General features: G+C 40.7%; 1 protein-coding gene across 4 annotated transcripts in view; it reads left to right on the forward strand.

The window, feature by feature from the left end:
• Positions 1-9144: 9144 nt before the first annotated feature.
• Positions 9145-24609, forward strand: part of mcu (mitochondrial calcium uniporter) — a 77015-nt gene continuing 61550 nt past the window's right edge. Inside the window, exon 1 of one of the 4 annotated variants that reach the window (XM_054798371.1) lies at positions 9145-9331. In XM_054798371.1, coding sequence (XP_054654346.1) covers positions 9215-9331 — 117 coding nt within the window. In that variant the 5' untranslated portion in view covers positions 9145-9214. The remainder of the gene's footprint in view (positions 9332-24609) is intronic. The other 3 variants (XM_054798370.1, XM_054798372.1, XM_054798373.1) reach the window with 3 other exon arrangements.

Consider the following 24609-nt stretch of genomic DNA (forward strand, 5'->3'; position numbering starts at 1 on the left):
GCAATACTGGTTCTGTATTTACTTGGTATCAGATCAATACCAAAATGTGTAGTATCACCCACCTACTGCACCTGTCCAATGTAATAGATGCTCTATATCAGACACAACAATGAAATATTAAGGAGTAATATTAAGGAGGACACAAACCTTAAGCCTAGGTCACAACCAGACGTATGATATTTTTGGTCATGCGATTTTTGGCGTTCCCCAAATCGCTGCCTTTTTTTTGGTTCATGGAGAACATAGTTGTGGTGATCACGAAGGAGTAAGATCTCGACACGCATGGAGGATGTGCAAAATATCTGAACATGCGTTAATTATGCATGTGTGGTGCACGTGTGGCGCACGACACGCATAGGAGTCCGCAAGTGTGACGTACAAAAAAGTTGACATGTTGCGCAAACCTGACACCAGCACAACGTATGAACGACACATGGTGGCCGTACGGACGATGCACAAAGGTGTACAAAGTGCATAAGCTTGTCTTGCAACCTGAAAAAACATAAGCGCCTGCAGAGTTTGTTTGACGTGACAAAGAACCTCTGCGGCCAGTCTAAGGCTCGAAATTCAGCACGTCACACGAGCGCCCTTTGTGCGTGTATTTTGTTTTTTTGCATGTAGACCAACCGTAGGAGCTCGTACGACCGGTTGTGACCTAGACTTTAGCAACACAATGGCTGTGTGAGCTGCAGTCTCATTTTAACAGCAAAATCATGCTAGGTTCTTCTGTGCTGTGCAAAAAACAAAATGATCAAACTTAAAGCTCCAAAGTTAACTGACAGACACATAGCTGTTCAAAGTTCCAGGCTTTATTTTAAGGTGTGCAGTGAAGCTTGCTTTTTTTACAAAGCTGCCGTCCATGAAGTGGGGGGGTTCTCTAGCTAGGGGCGAGTCAGAGTCCATAAGGAAGGAGTACTTTTATTTATGATATCATAAAAACTCAAAACTTCAGAACCAACCATTTGAGCGCCTCTTCTCTCAAAGGTGGAGTAAACGAGTTTTGCTAATGATCTTTCTCATGTTTGATGGTCATAAACAGGCTCTAGGGATATTACTGATATAACATAATTAAAAAGTTAATTTTGCATAATAGGGAACTGACGAGTGAGACAGATTGCTAAAGGCATGGCAGTTTTCTTCTTGATGAGATGCCCTTTACAAGGCATCAAAGCGCTACATGTTTACCGTGACATCTAATGCATGTCCACTGGTTTTGTTAGTGCACTACCAAAGTTGCATGTTTTAGTGTAAAGAGGGAGCTCTTAAAGGTTGTTTTTAACCAATGTCTCCCTGCTTTTTTGTTACTCCTACGTTGGATGTTTGAGGTTCATCTGTACAATAAGGTGATGCATGTGCACAATCAGAACTATTACTGAAATGACAGAAAAAAAGAGACTACTGTTAATGAGACCCTTAGCATAAACACGCATGGCAGCTTAAATGAATTGTCTCGCACTGTTTCACAGTGTGCATGTGTTGCCTTGAGCGTGTATTTGCTGAGCTGAATGCATAAAAATTTCAAGGAGCTGCTGAGTTGCTGTCATAGATGACTCCAGGGAGCAGGGACTTCACTGAGTGTGCAGGCCATGTTTCTGTGGAATATAACCACATGTCAATGTATTAGATAGAACAGACAGTTGACAGTACAGCGCTAGCAGTGATTGATGATCAACAGGACCCCTCAATGTAACCTGCTTCTTTGTCAAAGCATTACTGGACACAAATGAATTCCATCTTCTGAGTCAACATGTTGTTAGACTAGCTCATACATTTTTACGGTCCAAAAGGCAGGAGGTGACATGTTGGACACATTCTTTGTTCTCAGTGTGCCTGCAAACTTTGTCAATCCAACTGTAATGTTCACAGCATGCTGCTTAAATCAGAACATGATTTTGTCATTTCATCCATCAGAGGCAGCTAAAATGTGAAAAGAAACAATCATCAATCATCCCAATTTGTCCTACTTCATTTTAAATTAACGTTTATCGATAAGTAGGGGTGTCGCAAGATCTTGTGACACAATCTCGTGAGATTAGAATGTGACTGAAGATTTCTCGTTCAGAAAAAAACTTTCTTGCGATAATAGATAGATGAATTAATCAAACAATAAATGAAAATGAACTAGATAATTCTGCTGGCCTCCATACGTTGCCATGTGCATGCGTGTCTGTTTTCCTCGTCTCTCGCGTCCAAACAGGCAAGAAGAGAGCTCACCCTGTGCATTGGTTCAGTAACTACATGTTTCATAGAACAACGGTGAGTGAGCCCTCTTGTCAGTCATACAGTCGCTTTGTCTCTATGGGGGGAGGGAGCCTCGTGAGAAGCAATGCCAGGTAACTTTCTAGAAATTAGGACCACAGCCCCAATAGTAACTCTTTCAATACCAACTATGTATTTATACATTTTATAATCCCGAACGCCTTTTAGGTTTTTTGCGTGAGAGGCAAAAATAGGATATGACGCAACTGCACACTAATGGATGTAACTTTTACAGGATTTTTTAGCCATAAAAACGGTCACAAGGTGGCAGAAGTGCATTTCCTAAGAGCTTGGCATGTGAATTTGAATGGAAAAAACATACATGACAGCAAGGAGGAAGTGGAAGAATGTGGAGGAGTGCAGCGTGCAGAAGGTTACGCATTGTAAGGAAATTTTAACGCATACACATGCACACATACGCGCGCACGCATGCGCACACACATTCAGTTCAGTTCCAAATGTGAAAATCGCAAATAGTTAATGATGTTATATTTGTAAATAAATTGTTATTTTGATGTAAAACAAACCTTTTTTGGGTTTATGTTGTGGTGTAGTTTAGATATTTTAGCTGTCACAAAAGAAGTAAATTTGTGTCAAAGTGAAAGTTATGCTTGAAATATATCTTTTCACACAAAGCTGGTTTTCTCCTTTTTTTTATTTGGGAACTGATATTTTCCTGAAACTTACCTATGTTCTACAATGATTACTATGCAAGGTGAGCCCATCAACAAGAAGGTGCCAGAATGCCGAATTTATTCAAAAGTGATAGCAACATAAATAGCAACAACACAGACTTGCCCACCTCAAACATATCCACCCAACCCAGTTTTCCCATTTGGGAAAAAAACCTACACATCAAGATGCAGAGCCTTCGTCCCGACAACCAACAGTCACTGAGACGTTTGGTTGGCAAAGTAAATAGAAACACAACATCGCAAAATGGTGTGAACTCACAAAAAGTCATTGCAAAATAAATGTTTCTCTTTAAGCCGACAGTACAAACTGCCTGTGAGAAAATGCATGTCACAAATGCCAATTCCACTATTTTACAGATTGAAAGATGATATATTAAAGGAAATATTGCATTATTATGGTATATTATTATTTTTTATTATTATTACACATTATCATAACAATGGTTTATTTGGTCTCAAAAAATGTTGACAATAATATCGATTAGCGTCACTTTGTGGGACAATAAACATTTGAAAAAGCACCTGCATTGTCGGTTAAATAAAGAGTTTGTTTGTCCATATTTTTTCACTGTACTTAAAATTAATGTTAAATTAATGTTAATGTTAAAATCTAGTCTCGTCTCGTTCTTGTGGACCCATCTTGTGCATCATCTCATCTCGTGACTTGGATCTCGTGATAAAACATATAGTATATTAGTAAAAATGAGCAACTACTGCATATATTCTCTTCTGTAGTTTGGTATTTAATATGGTTTACATCAGGTAGCCCCCCACGACCACATGAGGCGCCCGAACGTCTGCTTTTCATTCAGGTTTTCAGTTAATGACATGAGAATACTAGAAAGAATTGCATTCTGAAATACAAAATGTATTTTGTTAATGTTCTGGTAAAACAAGCACATTCGGTTTGTTTGGGTTGAAATAAGCAATGAAAATAAATGGGAAAAAAAGAGTAGCTCTTGGCCATTTTCATTTTGTAAAAGTAGCTCTTACAAGAAAAAATGTTGGTTTACATGATTGAATGCATGTTTTAATTGTACCATTGCACTGACCAGCGGTGTCACAGCTTCGGCATTCCTGTCAATATAGCACTAAATCAATACAACTATCACAGTTACAAATGGACCTTTGGTCAGGTGGCATGAGCAATTTTTTGTGTCTTTGTCATATTACAATGAGGAGGAGGTGAAAGCATCCACATTTGATATATCAATATATATCTTATATTATATATAATATATGGATATATATTTTCTTTATTTACTATATACTATATCTATACTAATATTATTATGAATAATAATATTAAATCGTATTTATTATGTATTATTTTACTACAAATTTGACATGATCTGTTCAATATTTATTTGTCTATTTATTCTTATTCTATTTTTTTTTCTTGTCTCTCATGTCACATTTTTTAATTTCTCTTGAGGATTAATAAAGTATCTATCTATTCATATTGCAATATGTATTTTTTTATCTCCTATTTGAAGCAAAATCTCTTCAATTTTCTTTTCTTATTCTGCTGCTTAGTAAATATGACTGCATTTCCCTGGTGCTGTGGTAATAATGTTGGCAATCTATCACAAGAAGAACCTCATAATACTGACATCTGATGTGCTTCACAATGGCAAAGGTGTGCATCGCCATCCATCTCATTCACAAACCGCTTTGATTATGATTACTGTATACACTATACTTTCGAAGCTCCTGATGTCTTATTATATAATTTAAACACATGTCCAGCAGCTACACAAATGCAAAAAAATTATGTACAGTATGTCCTTCTAAAGGTGAAATATGAGATAACGTGCCAGAAAAAGAGTGTCAATATTCAGAGCCTACTGACAGTCTCGCTATGGCTGTGACTTTTGAGTAGTTTAACATGGCCTTCCTATCAGGCGCACGCTTAATCCAGAGAGTGTTCCCTTAACAACAGCAACATGGCCTGGCAACAGGTCCCAGCTGAGCTACTTTGCAGTATAAAGGCTACGATGAAATTTGATCCATGCTACACTGATGAACGACGGCCTATCTATATGGACCCACAATCAAATGATGGCTCGGTTTTCAACACACACGCTGCTGTGTTGTGTCTGTACTTGAGGCACTGTGTGCCTTGGTAGAAAAAGCAAACACACCTTGTACAGGGTATGTTTTGCACATTAAAATAACGACGTGTGAAATGCAAGGGGAACATGATGTCACGCTTCGTTGAAGCTGTCGGCAGGTTGACCCCCAGGGTGCAGAGAGAAGGCGGCAAGGTGCAAAAATAAAAGTAATTTTATTGCGCAGGACAGGAACAAACTAAAAGTAACAGAGGAAAAACTCTGTGGGAAAAATAATATCAACTATACACAGGTAGGTGACAGCACGGAAAAATCAACGATGGAAATGACAACAACAATGAACCAGCGCGGCGCATACGACGGCGCTGGTCTTTTAACTGTCAGTGATTAGTATTGACCGCAGCTGTGCGGCCACCAGGCGTGGAGTGGCAGTTCCTTCCACCACCCCGGAAGCATAGCTTGCCAGAATAATGGCGCAGGACAGGAAGTACACGCTCCTGTCCTGCGAAGCGTGACAGTACGTCCCCCCCACGGAACGGATGCCAGACGTTCCATGAGTCCAGGAGTTCTAGGGTGGGTGGAGGGAGGACCGGCGGAGGGTCGCCGGCTGTCAGAGGTGGAGGAGGAGCCTCGGCGGGCGAGGGAACGCTCGCGTTTGTCGGAGGTGAGGGAGGAGCCTCGGCGGGCGACGGCTTGCTCTCGGCTGTCGGAGGTGATCCAACCTCGGCCCCGCGGGACAGGATTGCGGGCACCAGAGGTGACCTGACCTCAACCTGGCGAAACGTCGTCCCTGCGATCCGCTCCGGAAGCAGCTGTGCAACTGAGCGCGCACAGCCGACCGTAGGCGACGGCTTGCTCTCGTTTGTCGGAGGCGAGGGAGGAGCCTCGGCGGGCGACGGCTTGCTCTCGGCTGTCGGAGGTGATCCAACCTCGGCCCCGCGGGACAAAATTGCGGGCACCAGAGGTGACCTGACCTCAACCTGGCGAAACGTCGTCCCTGCGGTCCGCTCCGCAAGAAGCTGTGCGAATGGGAACGCACAGCCGACCATAGCCCCCCCCTCAAGGGACGGATTCCAGACGTCACCGAGAGGTCCAGAAGGGTGGCGAGGGGGCTGGAGGTGGGCCTTGCATCCGACTACCTGGTTGCGTTGATCACTGCTGGTTCTCACCTCCCGCAGGCGCTCCACGATCCTACCGAGTGTCCAATGCTCCCGCAGCAAACGCTCAAGAAAGACGTCCATCTCCGCGAAGCTGCGGGGAGCTGTCTCTGCGGGGGTCATTGCTGGCTGGTTCATTCTGTCACGCTTCGTTGAAGCTGTCGGCAGGTTGACCCCCAGGGTGCAGAGAGAAGGCGGCAAGGTGCAAAAATAAAAGTAATTTTATTGCGCAGGACAGGAACAAACTAAAAGTAACAGAGGAAAAACTCTGTGGGAAAAATAATATCAACTATACACAGGTAGGTGACAGCACGGAAAAATCAACGATGGAAATGACAACAACAATGAACCAGCGCGGCGCATACGACGGCGCTGGTCTTTTAACTGTCAGTGATTAGTATTGACCGCAGCTGTGCGGCCACCAGGCGTGGAGTGGCAGTTCCTTCCACCACCCCGGAAGCATAGCTTGCCAGAATAATGGCGCAGGACAGGAAGTACACGCTCCTGTCCTGCGAAGCGTGACACATGATGTATTGATGTTTCATTTCTGACTGAAATTACTGTATAAGTTTAAATGTTTTTGACTTTGTACGGTATTTTGGTTTTGTATACAGTATGTATACACAACCTGTAACATAGTATACAAACGATGGAGGAATTTAAACAAATTCAAACTCTCAATAAGTCTTTTTGTATACCATCTAGCGAATTAAGAATTAATGACATTTACAATGTCAATGTCAGTTATTTACCACTCCAAGGTGTACTCTGCCTCTCGCCCAAAGTCAGCTGGGATAGGCTCCAGCATACCCCTGCGACTCTAATGAGGATTAAGCGGCACAGAAAATGAATGAATGAATAAAAATGATTTCATTTAATGAAAACATGTGATTTGTGGACTTGGATAAGGCATTCGACCGTGTTCCTCAAAGAAATCTGTGGGGAGTACTCCGGGAATATGGGGTACCAGACCACCTAATTGTTCCCTGTATGACCGATGTCAGAGTTTGGTTCGCATTGCCGGTAATAAGTCGGACCCGTTCTCAGGGAGGTTGGACTCCGCCAGGGCTACCCTTTGTCACCGATTCTGTTGATTACTTTTATGAACAGAATTTGTAGGCGCAGCCTGGGCGTTGAGGGGTTCCGGTTTGGTGGCTCCAGGATATGGCCTTCTGGCTTCATCGAGCCGTGAATTTCAACTCTCACTGGATCGGTTCACAGCTGAGTGTGAAGCGGCTGGGATGAGAATCAGCACCTCTAAGCCCAAGTTCATGGTTCTCACTCGGAAAAGGGTGGAGTGCCAAGTGGGGGAGTCTAAGTACCTTGGGGTCTTGTTCACGAGTGAGGGAAGGACGAAACGTGAGATCGACAGGCGGATTGGTGCGGCGTCTGCAGTAATGCGGACTGTGCATCGGTCCGTTGTGGTGAAGAGGGAGCTAAGCCAAAAGACAAAGCGGACTATTTTGAAGAAAAAACATCTTTTGCACCATTGTTTAATCATAGAACATTCTAATCAACTACAAATTTGGAACATTGCATTGAGAAAAAACATCAATATTTTTTTACATGAATCTTTTTGTTAAAATTGTAAAAATGAAAATAGCTAGTTTTTTCGTATGTCTTACCTTTGCCACTTTCTTGTGTCATTTCCAGCTACAAGCGCACACATTAGTGTAAAGTCTGATTTACACCAAGAATTCAATACCATTTATAGCAGATAAATCTTGCACCTTCAATCACTAGATTAACTATAACACTGGCATGGATGAGATTTGTAACCGTGGCTTCTTTTGTGTAGACTGCTGACACAGCATGTTCAAATGCATACTAGCATAGTCCACAGCACAGTAAAGCTCTATGTGAGAAAGTGCCTGGAGTTTGTAGTTCCGCAAACAGATAAGTGGTGTGAATTGATGCTGTTTTGCCCACACAGGATGAAAAGGTTCAAAGGGGAGATGCGAGAGCTCACGATCAGTGCCAAAGTCATATATAATACCATATGATTTCTTCTGTATATCAATAATTCAAGCGGTACTTTACAAAAGGTATGTTATCTCCTCTCCTTTGACCGATACAGGTGTGGCCGATGAAATCTCTTAGTCAAACATTGAGCAGAGATCATGTCACTTTGCACCAGGGTGGGTCTGCTTGACACTCATTAACCAAAGGTTGTCATTACCTGGTCTATTACTTGCGTTTACAGGTCTTGAGTGATTCTGGTGACAAATGCCTCAGTTGACGTCTTTCTTGTTGGGTCTACCATTTTTAGAATGGCGCTGTGAAATGTGTCCTTGTACATAAAGTGGCAGAAGGTCATTGTTTATTCAAAGTCACTAAAGATCAATTTAATTCGAGGAAGGACATTGTTTATTAAGTCACACAAGATGGGGTTAATTAGAAAAGAAATTCGATTTGCATGATACTCTTTTGGGTATTGTGGAAGAGGCTAATGTGAAAAGGTGACGATGCAGCTTCAGACATGGCAGCCCCTAAGCATGTGTATGTCATCTACTGTTTAATTAACAATCTTAGATTGCATATGATTACTTTGGTAATTCAACTCAGACAGAGACTGGCTGTTGATGTTAGCCATAATATACTGAGCAGCCATGACACTCACGACTCCCACAATTCAGGTTATGTGAAACAACAAAAGGTTGAAACTTTGTTCTTTGTGATGTTTAAAACATGCATTGAGTCATTTGAATGGCGAGCACAACTATTGTCCCCTATTGACACCGAACAAGAAGTTTGAGGAGAAATTGGTTAGAATTGTAGTTAGTAGAGACATTCAAGGAAACTTTGTAAGTGCATTGATCATTTGTAATCTCCAAAGTAAAAATGAAGCATTACAACGGAGTTCGTTCATGAAAGGTTGATGCAAAGGTTTTGCCGTGGTGCTGCCACACTGGGCATGTCTACGAGACCGTAGTCCAGCCCCGCAAACCCGCCCACCACCCTCCCTCTTCCCCTTCGGTGAGTCTCCGTCCGCCCGCAGCAGTCTCCTTCCCGGCGAGCTTTCACTTCAGAGATGGCTGCGAAAGTGTGCAGATCAGTCCTGCTCTTGTCCCGGAGCGGCGGAGCGACGGCCGGCAGCCTCCCGGCACTCGTCGCCCCTTCTCAGCGGCACCAGCAGCACGTAAGATCGGTAAGTCCCAGGACGTGTGAGAGGTACGGGGAAAGAGGGCGGTGTAGCAGCGGGCTGGCCGAACCTAGTAGAAGCACGGTGGCGGCGGCCGGCTGGGCTTGCTAAGGAAGTCAAGCTAACTAGCGTCAAGGTTTCCCGCACTGCTCTTGTCCTGATTGCGTAAACGTTGGTGTTCGTTGGCAATCAGGAAATGCCGATCTGGTGTGTGTGTTTTCCACGCAGAGTGGGACGTGGAGCTTTGGCAAGGAGGCAATGCAGTTGTTTGGAGCGCCTGCTGAAGCCCATCATCAGCCCCACTGGCGCTGCCCCACCGCTCACTACTAACTAGCCCTCATTTCTCCTTTTATCTGCCCTTCAACTTTGGAGGCTTATTTCAAAGTGTACGAATCGAATGACTGTTTGAGTTTAAATGGTGGAGATTGTATTTTAATATATGTGGCTGATGTTCTGTGGGGCAACCTCCGTCTCCTTCCTTCCATAGGCTGTGAAACTGCAGCGTGTGAGTGGGATGGTACTGCAGCAGAAACTACACTATCATCACAGCCTCAAAATGATGACTCCAGTAGTGCTTGTGTGCCTCCGATGGAGCTATTAAACGCATTAACATGATACTTCACCCAAACATGAAAGTCCATGCGTGGATGATGTCAGACAGCCTTCTGGCTCTCCCCTCCCTGCGGGTATTTCCCCATTCATCTGGGAGATCCATGTGTTTTTCTGCAGGCGGGTGCATATTTTTTGTGAGGCTACAATGCAGTAGTTGCTCATCTTGTTCCTGCTTTGCTTGGAGCTTTTACAACTGCAGTCACCCAATGAGGGAGCAGACATGCAGCCTGGAATGAGGAAGTCCATGCAGCCCCTTTACTCGCTTATGCCTCTCTTTGGTTTACATTTCTTCTCATTTCTTTGATCCCAACTCCTCCCTTATACAAAACACTATTGCAGGGCATGAATGGAACTGTAAGATAAGCTGATTTTGGTAGACACATTGCATCCAGTGTGTTCTGTTACCCATAAGTGACTTGAAGTATGTCTTCATTTGCACAGATTTCATTACCTACTTCACCCTATCAGCATGCCTGTGTTCCTTCAGGGGTCCCTCCCTGCAGCATGAGAAATCTAGGCTTGTGTCTATAAAGCTGCAATGGGACGCTTACTTAAGAGTCGCCATTGTGCATATATATATATATATATTTGGTGTGTATGCAGACTCCATGTCTTTATAGATGCAAAAGCAGCATCTGGACTCCAGAGGCTCACGTTTAACCTCTACCAGATTACTACTGAGTCAGTTGTCATATAAGATGCAGCTCTCTTCAAGTATAGCAGGGGAGTTGAATCATTGCGGGTAAACCTACCTTATAAAAATGCATATAAATCAGTGGCGGAATTTGCACCATATGAAGCTGTCTGTAGTCAACATTGCCATATACTGTAACTATGGTGTACAGATTCATTGTGAACCTACAAATAATATATTATTGTGGTTGACCATTAGCTAGATCATTTTCTATTTTCTGTATTTAAGCCCTCTGTGTTCATTAAAGCTGAGCAGCTGGGGTTGTAGTGGTTGGAGGGCCATCAGGTCAAGCCCCCCTTGCCTTATAATCCAATCAGCATAGGAGTAAACTCATTTATCCAAGCTGCCTTTACTGACTTTGTGCTGAAGTTATCCAGATTAGTGCGATAAGAGAGTGGCTGTCGTCTGTGAGGAGGCGATTCACTTAAGTGACTGACAAAGCTGTCTTCAGAGGTGTTTCTCTGCTATCTTGTCTTTGATGGTCAGCCAGGTGTCTGAGGTACGATTTTCTGTCTACTAACGACTGAGCAGGAGTATTGGTACCTTGGTTTTTTGGGAAACAAAACATTTGACACAATGTGATTTATTTTTGGGTTATATTTAGGGTCTAAGCCGGTGCTTCCGTAGGTCTGTTAGTGTCTTTATTCATGCTTGAACGATGCTGGTGCCAGGAACTCTTACAGTGGTGTGTACAGATAAATAAACATCACTCAATTCTGGTTGTCCAAGATGTGTAAGATGTTACCTTTCTTAGTCTAAACCTTGATTATAAAACACAAAGCGGTGATGCGGCAATGATGCCATGTCATCACTTTTGACAAGTTTGTCTTACACTTGGATCATTAAGATCTAAATCAAATAAATCGTCTTAATGATATATTCCAAAGACAAAGAGTGTTATGATGACATAGACCATAAATGGAAGTTAGGTAGCGCTCGCGTAGCAAATGTGGTAGACGCGACCATGTCTTGGCCTCTCAGTACAATATGGCTAATATTAGGACGTTTAAGTGATGATTGTGGTGAAAAAATCGATTTATATGCCGCCTATACAGTAGACACCAATGTTTATGATGTTTTGACGATCCTTGTCTTCAATGATGAATTTGGTCATATTTCTTGACTTTTATTGTTGTTTACTCATTTTTGTTCATCTCATCGTTCCATCTTTTATAGTGATATAGGATTATTATCTCAGTGGGAAGTGAAAGGACATTACAGGCGGGAGAGAGGGTGAAAACATTGATCTGAGTCTTCCTGGAGGGTTTAATACGTTCACAGGCATTGTTGTTAGTGACCCGCTCACTGTATAATCTACATTATTCAGTTTTCCAGCTAGTGGTACATTTTCCACTTTGCTACATCACCTGTTGTTGTCAAATGTTGTATTGACTAAATTGACCAACATGACTGAATGATGGAGGACCAAAATATATCCCCATAACAAAGGCATGCCCATTAAGTTGATCACAATCCAAGGTAGTGTGTATCGATTGCATGTGTTACTGACGTCATAAACGTCACTTTGTATATGTGACATCAGTCCGATGACATTAAGGTCTTCTCCTAATTCGCTGTTGTTCCTCCACGGCAAAGATTACGTTGTGAACAGACGACTCAGTAAGTGGAATTTACTGACTGGAATGCAACTTTTATCTTTATTATTCAAATTACGACTCAGATAACTCAGCGGTAAGATGCCTGTATCTATAACAAAAGTTATCCGTTGACTTGTGGCGGCTTGTAAAGTAAAAAAAAGGTCAGTTGTTTGATGGCACTGATCTGCGTCCTGAACTGCAGTATAGAAACGTCTGTTTTCTACACTTTAATTTGTGAAATTATTATTTTATGCTTGGAAAATGTGCCCATTGCTGAAACCTTTTTAATATGTTGCTTGGACTTCGGTTGCATTGTCTTTTGCAAAATCATTTTCATTTCTTTGTGTATCTGTAATGTTTGATGGCAAATGCTAACTGGACGTCATACATGAACTAAGAATTGTGTGTAACTATCTTCATTGCCATATTGAATTTAATTGTGAATTATTGAATGATATCAACTATTTTGATTACCTGCAAACTTTGAAACTGTGTATGTGAAATACTAATCATTAGAATTTAGAAGGGGTGTCAGAAGATCTGGCAAGATTAAAATGTGACAAGAATTTTAATTCAGAAAAAAATGTGTTGTGGGCACTAGGCCTGGGGTGGTAATTAATTAATTAATTAATTAATTACACAATAAATGAAAATCAACTTGATAATTTTGCCTGGCTCAATTTTTTTGCCATGTGTATGAGTCTCTGAAGGCAGGAAGACTGCATTGGTTTCAGCACCTCAGAGCTTTATGCCATCAACGGAGTGAGCTCTTTTGTCAGTCATACAGTCCCTTTGTCTCGTTGGGTGGAGGCGGGGCTGGTAGCATACACAGCGCGCCGGAGAGTGTTGTACTTTTCTTAAAAGTAATATTTAAGTCTCATCTTGTCCTCGTAGACCCAATCTCGTGTATCGTCTCGTCTCATACCTTGTAACACCCCTGATGATAGTATATGCAGTAGTTCCAAAGTTTACTGGTTAGATTTTATATATATATGTTATGCTTTCCTGTTTTAAAGTCAGAGATAGATCATTTTGACTTGTAACTTGTGCCCTGGGATTGTATGCATATTCAAATAAACCATTACCATTATCATTACCATTGGCTGGTGAACGGTCCAAGATCCAACTTGCATGCTACAAAAGTGTGTGATATATAGGTACAATGTACATAAGTGGTCATATTTATTAAATATACTAAATATATATATATATATTTTCTATGTTTATTTTACGAGGCCGATCTTTGGACTTGGCCATTTTAAAAGTAGCTCGCAGGCTGAAAAAGTGTGGGCATCCCTGTCATAACACATACTACTTTTACTATTTCATACATTTTGGCTAAATAAGGATTGATGTTTCTCATATACAAGTCCATAGACAAGCTCATTTAATGCCTACTTTTTCAGGTTTTAAATTACGTTCTCAGAGTGGGCTGTTGAGCCATGAACAGGAAGTAAAGGGGAGACAACCATTGTTTCTCAAGCCAGCCATGTCCGTTCATTCTGGAGCTCTTAGCCTTGTCTGGTGGTGCAAATGCATTTCATTTTAATTGACAGATTTCTTGAGGATCCTGTAGTGCAATAAAATGCAGTGTTTGACAAGCGCCAATGAGTCCGTAGTGTTTGCATTGTTTGTCATGGCAGCAGCCTCCCATAAAAATCAGGCCTTGTTGCTGCAGCTTTATTTCCTTTGTTTTGCAATAGCACATACCCCATTTCATGCTGTTGTTTACTCTTATATGTATGCATGGGAGATGAGAATGAAGGGTGGGACCTTTACTATCCACACCGCAATTATTAATTTGATAACTGAACGAACAACTGGTGTAAGTTATTAGCAGAGCACCGCACTGAATAATAAGTCCACAGCAGTGCATTGTTTATTACAAAAGCCTTGAGACAGGATACATTATGCAGGAAAATGTGCCAGAGGTGACAAACTATTACGCGCAATGGGGCTTGTTCAACACTGAACGCTCATGTTCAGTGTCTCACAGTTATTTATCTTTTGATTTATTTGAGATATTAGTATGTTTCACAAGGTAGCCCACATTGACTCTTCATATTTACCAAACATCACTCTAAGATCAAGGAAAGTATGAACTTGATTGTGAGAGCTCAGTGACATACAAGTGTGACTCGGCTGTAAGATCCAACTGATCACTGCCTGTGTCAACATGTACGATGCCATGCTGTGCATCACATTATTAGGAAAACACCAAGTATTTGTTGTTATCTTTGAGCAGTGATGAAACCTTGGCTGCCTCAGCAGCTCTCCCTCTGACTGACGTCCTGTCAGCCGAGGTGCAAGAAACCGGCGAGCATGGTCTGCTGTGATTTGTGAGGAGTGCAGTGGTCCTGGCAAGCTCTCTGCTCTCCAATTAAGAGTACTGCATTTGTTTAAAAACCCTACTCTTTTAATTCAGACTATTTTTATAGGGGTTCTGTCATCCTTTTTTTGATAACTAGGTAGACATGTCAGTGACCTGTTGAAGATGGAAAAAGACCAGTTAGTTCATGTAGAAATATAGCAAAAAAAGCATTAAAATATGTCTAGTAGCTGAGAACATTTTTTCACAGTGCATCTAATTCATTGAATTGTTTTTAAAAGGTTTTTATTTTATTGTACAGTATATCAGATGTTTTATATTATATAGCATGTGATTGCATGCACTCATTAGTTGCATTACTGCAGTTTGTTCCATCCATTTAAATGAACTCTTCTCCAAGGTACCAGTTCACATGCACAGGGTATACTACCATCTTTGTCTGTTTCCACATCACGAGGTGTAAATATCAGCTTGCATAGTAATGAGACCAATTGACCTATTAAATCACATCAAACCAAGAAACCTGCTGTAATGCTTACTATTTGTACAAACTTTGCTTTTGAAAACATTGCTGCCCATGTGATCCTGGAGTGTGCCGACAGTGCACCACTTTGTGCTGCTACAAAGGTCCTCCGAGAATTGTTGGTCTCCGAAGCAAAGACTGGCGGGAGAAAGTGAAAGTTTTATATACTTCCCTGATTCTGACTGTGTGATGTAAACCGGGATTTGCTCAGGGGTCTATTTAAAGCTCGTGTTTTCTTGATGTCCTCCTCATATGCCATGAAAAAGGTCATTTTTTTCTCACCAAATATTAATACTATAACCTTTTTGTATTTTTTTTACATTTTATTTTTGCTTTTATAGCGATTATAAATGTTACTACCGTAAATTATCTAGTTATTGCTGGGGTGTATATTTACCTAAACCAAATGAAGGCGGGAAGTTAATTGGGAGCAGGTGATAATTGAAGAAAGGCTGTTGAACTTGAACTTTACTAAGATTATCATCATTTTTTAACTTTAATGTTCTTGAGTGTATGAGAAAGTGAAACGGAAAACAGCTGTCTTTGACCACATGGTCATTCATTGGCAGTATACTGTACAACACAGCAGCAACAGAACCAATGTTGTAATTAGAGATGCTTTAGATTGGTTATATCAGATGTTGGTAAAAAGCATTCATTCGCTTCTTTTTCTGTGATGCCACTGGATGCATTTCACAAATACACACTGCTTGTGAAAAATATGAAAAATGCAGCAATGTATATTATCGAAAAAGGAAAACAAGGTATACATTTATTTCAAACATTTGTTCTCAACAAAGTAGTCATTCAAAATTATGATCAAGAGTCAACTAAAATAGCACATTCTATCAACAAGTAAGACAGGTTAGTCTTAATAAATTCACAAGAATCCAATTAAATAATGCTGGTAACGATACAATTTGGAAAGCTGCACATTTCTATGTGCCACAAACATTTGTATAAGAACAAGGTCAAGTCTCTAAGTTGAAACAATCTGCAATGAGGGGAAAAAGCATCCAACTTCAACACATCAAACCTTATCAGCCACCTGAAATGGCAGCACTGCGATGACGCCTTTGGCCCAGGGCTTGTTCTTATCGCCGCACTGTTTGAAAGGTCCAGTTTGCCAGAGATGATCCGAGAGCTGAAGCGATCTGTGATTTAGATGTAGGATGGATGACCAGCCCTTTTCCATCATTGAAGATACTGACTTTTGTCAGCGAGTAAACCCTTTTGAGCCATGATTTGTTCTTCTGAGCCACCGCTATTTTTTAATGTTTTGTTAATAGTAGTGATGTTGTGATATTTGCTTTGAGTCGTTCTTACTTCCAGATGTTCACAAACTACAGTTCAGTCTAAATGTAAAAAATAATAGAAAATGTTATCGGTATTGGTATCAGTATCTTGAGAAGCAGGAAGCTATTGGTATCCGTATCAGCTTGGAAAAAAAAGTGCAGCCATCCCTAGTTCTAAACAAGGGCTATAGGGACAGATTGTCAAATGGGATATTGGTACCGTAAGTCTCTAGACATGTCATGACCTATTTTCTATTTACATCAAGTTCACAAAGCCTTGTCGGCCATTGTGTTCCATCCATCCTTCAATGTTGCATGTTACCATTTCTCACACTCACCAGCTGTTTTCCTGGAGGCTGAAGGACCTGGCCTAGATGTGTTCATTGATAGGCACTTATAGAAATGAGGAATGCGTTCTCTCGCTTACTGCTGCCTTATCAGTATTCACTGTGCAGTATTATTTGTTCTCCCACTCCTTGTCAGCAGGAGACTTCTCTGACTACTGTCCTCCTGCCACTGGAATGTACTGTTCATCTTGCAGAGACTGGAGCCGTAATTGATGAGACTATTGTGATGGACCAGGTCCGCATGAGAATGCTGGAAGGGATTACAACCTTGATGTGGTAAATGACTGGTGAACTTGAGCTGCTGGCATCGACTAATTAGCTGCTAGCCATGTTTCTCTGTGGCCCAGCGTGTTTCCAGTCAAGTCTGCAAAGGACATTAAACTAGGCCAATGGGTGTAATATGGTGATTGATGGAAGCACTGCTCGGTAAACTGCATCTTGAGGACAGCCGGCTGGTGGTGTGTCCTCTACCAGGAGGACAGTTGAGGCTTGGAAATGAAGGTTATCAGCTTCACGTTCTTTCATGTAATCGGAGATGGAGCTCATTGATGTGATATTAAACACATCCAGAACGTGATGTTGTGCTGTCATTTTGTGTTTTATAGTGTGTTCCTATATTGTTGAGCAAGTGGTGTAGGAAGAATCGCTGCATGTTATTCTTGTGACTGGGGTGTACTTTTAAACCTTTGCTCACTTCAAGGTGCTTCTGTCTCACAGTAAGTGCAAAGGCGGCATCCACACATTAAATGTTATTTGTACTCAATTGTGGATGTTCAAGCAAAGAGGTTGTGCTTTCTTATCTGCACATTCATCCACCTTGTTTGCTTTCCTCAAGGGTCAAATTGATGGAGCTCTGCTCTCCAAAAACATGAAGACCTTTTTTTAATTTATACAGCTAATTATGGAGAGACAAAGGGAGGGGGTGACCTCTCCTTCACCAAGTATTGATTGTTTGTGCCCTTATTTATTCAAGTTCACCACCACAAATGAATAAAGGCGGTGGAGTAGAAGTGATCCTGCATGGAGCAACAGCACTGGGAAATGGGAGTACTTGTGGGGTTGTTATGACTTCTGCTTGGAAGGTAATGTTCTTCGTCTTGTGTGCAAATACTAGTTATGGACCTAATAATTGATCAGTAGTAGGGATGTGCAATTTTTTAAAATCTGCTTGTCAAGACTGATACAGCTATCCGATAACTTTTTATATCTATATTATTTAGGAAATTTTGATTAACAGTTGTACACACCTGGAGGTAAGAACGACTTAAAGTTGGATTTAACAAACTGTACATGTAGATTTATCCTAACCAAATATAATGACATCACTACTATTAAAACAACAAAAAATATTGGCGGCTCAGTACAAACCATGGCCCAAAAGGGGTTTACTAGCCGACAAAGGCTGGTATCTTCAACGATGGTAAAGGGCTGGTCATCCAGAGCCATCATTTGCATGATGAAATCACAGATCGCTTTCGCCCTCGAATTGTATCTTGCAAACTTTTTTGCACTTTTAAAACGCCGCAGCTATAGGAACAATCCCTGAGCCTCGGGCGTTGACGCGATGCTGCCATTACAGGTGACTGTATTGAAGCTTGATGTTTTATTTTTCCCCTCATTGCGGAGCATTTGGTGCAACTAGCAAGCAAAATGTCGTACTCTGAAACACTGAATGTTTGTTCACAAGTGATAAGGGGAAGTTACGACAGGCCTTTAATGTCACAGACAGAAGAAAAAAGGAGCGCTTGATTTCTCCTCATTGGAGCATTTTATGAAATGATCGATTATCTGAGAGATTTTTTTTAATGTTATTGGATTTGTCAGTATGATGTCGTCATTCCTCATATCGTCCCAATACTTTCTCTACCCCTAATTATTAGTTTATAGTTCTGTCGATTGTGACGCAGTTTTGTGATGCAAATGTTTTACTCTTTTGAACGCATATTGTTTTGAGAAAAACGCTTTACTTAAGTGACCCCACCAACCAGCCGGAACTACTTTCTTAAACACCAAAAAATGACCAGAACTCTGCTGAGGTTGAGGAAAAGTAGTTGTTGATGCGCTACATGATGTTTGGTGGTGGTCGGAGAGGCTGTTAGTGTGAATTGGCAGCCATGTTTCCGTCAGACTACCCCAGGGCAGTTGGGGCTACAGATGTAGATTACCACCACCAGTGTGTGACGGAGGAGTGAATGAATAATGGGTTCACTTCACTGTGAAGCGCTTTGGATACCTTGAAAAGCGCTATAAAAATCAAATCTATGATTATTATTATTATTATTATTATTATTATTATTACACTGCTCATGGGGATGTCATACAACTTCATGTCAAAAAATCCAATCTATGCCTTTAAGACCATAGCTTTAAAAAAACACTGAAACCCCCCTAAACTAGAAATAAAATTTTCAAAAAAGGACTCAGTAATTAGTAACTGTGCCAATCTGACAGAAAATGACATTGAATCCACATTTTTGCAAAGATTTTGCCTTTTAAAGTTTGCAGGTTGAAACCTTTGGTCAGCTGATGAATAGCCCATTTCACTTTGCAATAAATCGCTTACTAAATTTGTTATGGTCTCATTCACACTTCTTCTGTTTGCACTTTCAAGTTCTACTTAAAACCTCCTTATAATCCAACAGTGCAAAATGGAAATTGTTGCATTTTTTGAAGCTGTCTTAAAATTTTGACCAGGAGTGTATATTGTTATCGGGATATAAAATAACTTATATTGAGATACATATTTTTGTCCACATTGCACAGTACTACTAGATTTATATTAGGGTTGCATAAAGGAAAAAAAAATGTGATCTTGACTCACTAACGTGCAATCTGATTAGTAAATGATGACATTAGCAATACGAATCTCACATCGGCAATGTCTTGTGCACCGATAGATTATAGAAAGTGGCCAAGAGAATAGCATAACTGGTTGCAACACACACACAAACCAGAAGCGAAAGTGACACTTGCAACGTAAAAAGTTGTGTCCGAGTGTCCGCATACTGTAAACATGCAGTTCTTAATAGGTGTGCAGCCAAATTAACTTCAGTTTAAATGGGCATTACAGTCTAATGAAAGGAACATAACATTTGTCAGATTATTATGCATCAAGTCTTTTTCATACCATTTCCATAATTGAGATCTATTCTCTGATCCCATTCTGTGAACCCCTTCTGCCCAGATTTCCAGTGCGCTACTTTGTTGAACTGGAAAACCTATTGAATTGAAAATGTCAGATGCACAATTACAACAACGCCTAAAAAGAGAGACAATCATATCAGTGCATAGCAGAAAGAGAAAACGCATCAATGATTGGCAGCAACAGAGGAAGCTCATCTTGCCAATAGTGAGATGCTTGTTAATTGGTTGCTATTATGTATGAAATAGGCCTGTTAATGGCAGAGGATTCCCTCGTCCTTAAGTTCACCTCTTTCACTCAGGCTGCAAGCACTCTGGCAACGTGAACGCTAAATATGACCAGAAGAAGACCAGTTTAACATACTGTATATGCCACATTATCCACATGCTAATTTAATGGGGAAGTCTGTGCTTTTGGACATTTGCAACTGGATAACAGCTGTGAACATTCATCAAGTAGATAATCGGCTATGCTACGCCAAGGTTTTAAGATTTCTGATTGATTGGTGCAGCGTACCATAAAAGTCCCATAGAAATTTGAGGAGTAATGGTTCCATTGTTATAGCTTATATAAATAACACTCACTGGAGACCAGCAATGTAAGACTAATAAATATTTTTTTGTCCGCTATAAATAGGGACTTCATTGCCACCTTTCCACTGCACAACGTGCTGCTCAGCTCTACTTGCTTTAATTAAAACAGTACCCCTTGAAACGTGAAAAAAAATTCTGCATTGAATGCATCAGTCATAATGAAACACGCTTACGGATAACAACGAAGGAAAACGAGGATCTCTTGTATTTATGAGGGGTGTCATGAGACACTCGGTTCAAGAGACGAGACAATACATAAGGTTGGATCTACGAGAATGAGTTGAATATTTTAACATTACCTTAAAGAAAAGTACAATGAAAAAATAAAAAAAAAAAAATATGTGAAAAAGTGTTTGCCCCCTTCCTGATTTCTTATTTTTTTGCATGTTTGTAAATATTAGTCACCTATTTGTAAATATTAGTGACTGCACCTTTGGGGGAAAATACTCTGTGGTCTAACGAGACAAACGTTTAACTTTTTGGAAGGTGTGTGTCTTATTACATCTGGCATAAAAGTAATGTCGCATTTCAGAAAAAGAACATCATACCAACAGTAAAATATGTTGGTGGTAGTGTGACGGTCTGGGGCTGCTTTACTGCTTCAGGACCTGGAAGAACTTGCTGTGTTAAATGGAACCATGAATTGCTGCTGTTTACCAAAAAATTGTAAAGGAGAATGTCCAGCCATCTGTTTGTGACCTCAAGCTGAAACCAACTTGGGTTCTGCAGCAGGACAATGATCCAAAACACACCAGCAAGTAGAAGCAAGTCCAGCAAGTACACCAGTAGAGCAGAGTAAGTAACAAGCAGTGGAAAAGTGCCATAACGTCTTTCTTTTTTTACTTCAAGATTCAAGAGTTTTATTGTCATATGCACAGTAAAACTGGTGGTTCTGCTATGACTTAAACTTATGCCCCACTATTTTTAGCCTGTTTATTTCTACAAGCCAGTATAACGCTGGTATCCACAAGTAAAGATCAGGCTTTTGTGTTTGGTAACAAATCTGCATGCAGACTTTCCCTGCTGGGTGAAACATAGTGGTGTAGTGTTACCAAGGCAATGAGGGCTTAGCTGGTCACACTTAAACAAGATATATGTGACATGATTTTTGTGTTCAGGGCATGGTGGCTAATGGGAGTGCAAGTTTGTTTTCACTGGAAAAGAATTCTCTCTCCGCCGTGGCTTAGAAACACGTGTTGCCAAGCAGACTGCTGTTTTGCTGGTTTGTTGTTTCCTTTTAGTCTGGCCCCCATTCACTCAAGAGTAGCTGGCACATGTTAGTTGTAGCCGTCACTTAGGAGTTTTATTACTACTCTACATTTCAAGCCCAGTGTGATTAAATGAGCGTAAAGATGTGACGCGTCTCTTTTAAATGGAACTTAAAAGGAGTTCATTCGCCATCAATCTCTGATCAATGCAAATTAGAAATTCCTAGAAAATAGAATATCTTGGCTAACAACAGGGAGACTAGCATATAGTGTATTACAACCCCTTGCAAAAATTATGGAATCACCAGTCTCGGAGGATGTTCATTCAGTTGTTTAATTTTGTAGAAAAAAAGCAGATCACAGACATGACACAAAACTAAAGTCATTTCAAATGGCAACTTTCTGGCTTTAAGAAACACTAAAAGAAATCAAGAAAAAAAGGTGTGGTAGTCAGTAACAGTTACTTTTTTAGACCAATCAGAGGGAAGAAATTATGGAATCACTCAATTCTGAGGAAAAAATTATGGAATCATGAAAAAAAACAACAACAAAAGAATACACACCACTAGTACTTTGTTGCACCACCTCTGGCTTTTATAACAGCTCGCAGTCTCAGAGGCATGGACTTAATGAGTGACAAACAGTACTCTTCATCAATCTGGCTCCAACTTTCTCTGATTGCTTTTGCCAGATCAGCTTTGCAGGTTGGCCCATTTTCTTCAACTTCCACCACAGATTTTCAATTGGATTGAGATCCGGACTATTTGCAGGCCATGACATTGACCTTATGTGTCTTTCTTCAAGGAATGTTTTCACAGTTTTTGCTCTATGGCAAGATGCATTATCATCCTGAAAAATGATTTCATCATCCCCAAACGCCCTTTCAATTGATGGGATAAGAAAAGTGTCCAAAATGTCAACGTAAACTTGTGCATTTATTGAAGATGTAATGACAGCCATCTCCCCAGTGCCTTTACTGACATGCAGCCCCATATCATCAACGACTGTGGAAATGTGCATGTTTTCTTCAGGCAGTCGTCTTTATAAATCTCATTGGAACGGCACCAAACAAAAGTTCCAGCATCATCACCTTGCCCAATGCAGATTCGCGATTCATCACTGAATATGACTTTCATCCAGTCATCCACAGTCCACGATTGCTTTTCCTTAGCCCATTGTAACCTTGTTATTTTCTGTTTAGGTGTTAATGATGGCTTTCGTTTAGCTTTCCTGTATGTAAATCCCATTTCCTTTAGGCGGTTTCTTACAGTTCGGTCACAGACGTTGACTCCAGTTTCCTCTCATTTGTTCCTCATTTGTTTTGCTGTGCATTTTCTGTTTTCAAGACATATTGCTTTAAGTTTTCTGTCTTGACGCTTTGATGTCTTCCTTGATCTACCAGTATGCTTGCCTTTAACAACCTTCCCATGTTGTTTGTACTTGGTCCAGATTTTAGACACAGCTGACTGTGAACAACCAACATCTTTTGCAACATTGCGTGATGATTTACCTTCTTTAAGAAGTTTGATAATCCTCTCCTTTGTTTCAATTGACATCTCTTGTGTTGGAGCCATGATTCATGTCAGTCTACTTGGTGCAACAGCTCTCCAAGGTGTGATCACTCCTGTTTAACTGCAGACTAACAAGCAGATCTAATCTGATGCAGATATTAGTTTTGGGAATGGAAATTTACAGGGTGATTCCATAATTTTTTCCTCAGAATTGAGTGATTCCGTAATTTTTTCCCTCTGATTGGTCTAAAAAAATAACTGTTACTGACTACCACATCTTTTTTTCTTGATTTCTTTTAGTGTTTCTTAAAGCCAGAAAGTTGCCATTTGAAATGACTTTAGTTTTGTGTCATGTCTGTGATCAGCTTTTTTTCTACAAATTTAAACAACTGAATGAACATCCTCCGAGACTGGTGATTCCATAATTTTTGCCAGGGGTTGTATACTTTTAGCCTACCAACAATTTTCACTTATTGTTTCAAATGTCTGTCGATACAAAACAAGTGTCCTTATTCTTTTTTGGAACTAAATTCATAACTGGTTTGCCCTTTCTCCCTTTTGCAATGCTGGTCTGAAATTATCCCAATGTTTTTTCCAAGTGATGCTGTTGGCAACCTTGTTAGAGAGGCAGAAGTCAAGTACTGAGCCTTAACTGTGACTGATCAGTCTCTGAGCATATTCAGGGATTCCATGAGGCCCAAGGAGCTAGACATGCATCGCTTGTCTTGTTTACACTGTAATTACACATGCTGGAGTATTGCCATGGAAGACAGACACAGGAGATTCCCAACGCATGGGGAAAATAAAGATGCATGCCTCTTCCCTACAAGCCTCCCACAACATGAACTTAAAAGCATTCAAGTTACAGCCTGACTCCGGTAGTAATTGCTCCTGACTACCTAACTGCTGGTTTGAAATGAATCTGCTGATTAAGCTCGCTTTTAATTAACTATTATATCAGTGAGGGGATCAATGGCCGGAGAAACAGAGAATTAACATGCCCGTCCCAGAGAGCAGGAGTGGCTGACAAGAAGATGGGAGGGGACGCACTATAGAGTGTATGGTAATAGTGGGAAGTTCCTTTTTTTGCTCCTCTGCACTTTAAAGCCTCATTCAGATCAATCAGACAATTAATGGTGCGCTGCATGTCTATGTGGCATAGAGGTTTTAACCGTATAATCCTCTTTGAAGGATATTTCGGAACATGATAAGGGTTTCCCCTAGGATTTTTTTTGGAGCTGTGGTAGTGGGCTTGTGGGCTTGTGGGCTAGTGTAGTGCCACCGCTGTGTTGTGTCACTGCTGCATCTGCAATTTCTTTTTGAAACGACAAATAGCGATTTTTTTAATGACTTAATTTATTATTTAACTTTTTTCAACTACTAGCCGAACATGAACCGAGAACATTTCAAAACTGTTAATTTAATGGCAAAG

The sequence above is a fragment of the Dunckerocampus dactyliophorus genome, chromosome 14 (assembly GCF_027744805.1).
Source record: "Dunckerocampus dactyliophorus isolate RoL2022-P2 chromosome 14, RoL_Ddac_1.1, whole genome shotgun sequence".
Taxonomy (NCBI): Eukaryota; Metazoa; Chordata; class Actinopteri; order Syngnathiformes; family Syngnathidae; genus Dunckerocampus; species Dunckerocampus dactyliophorus.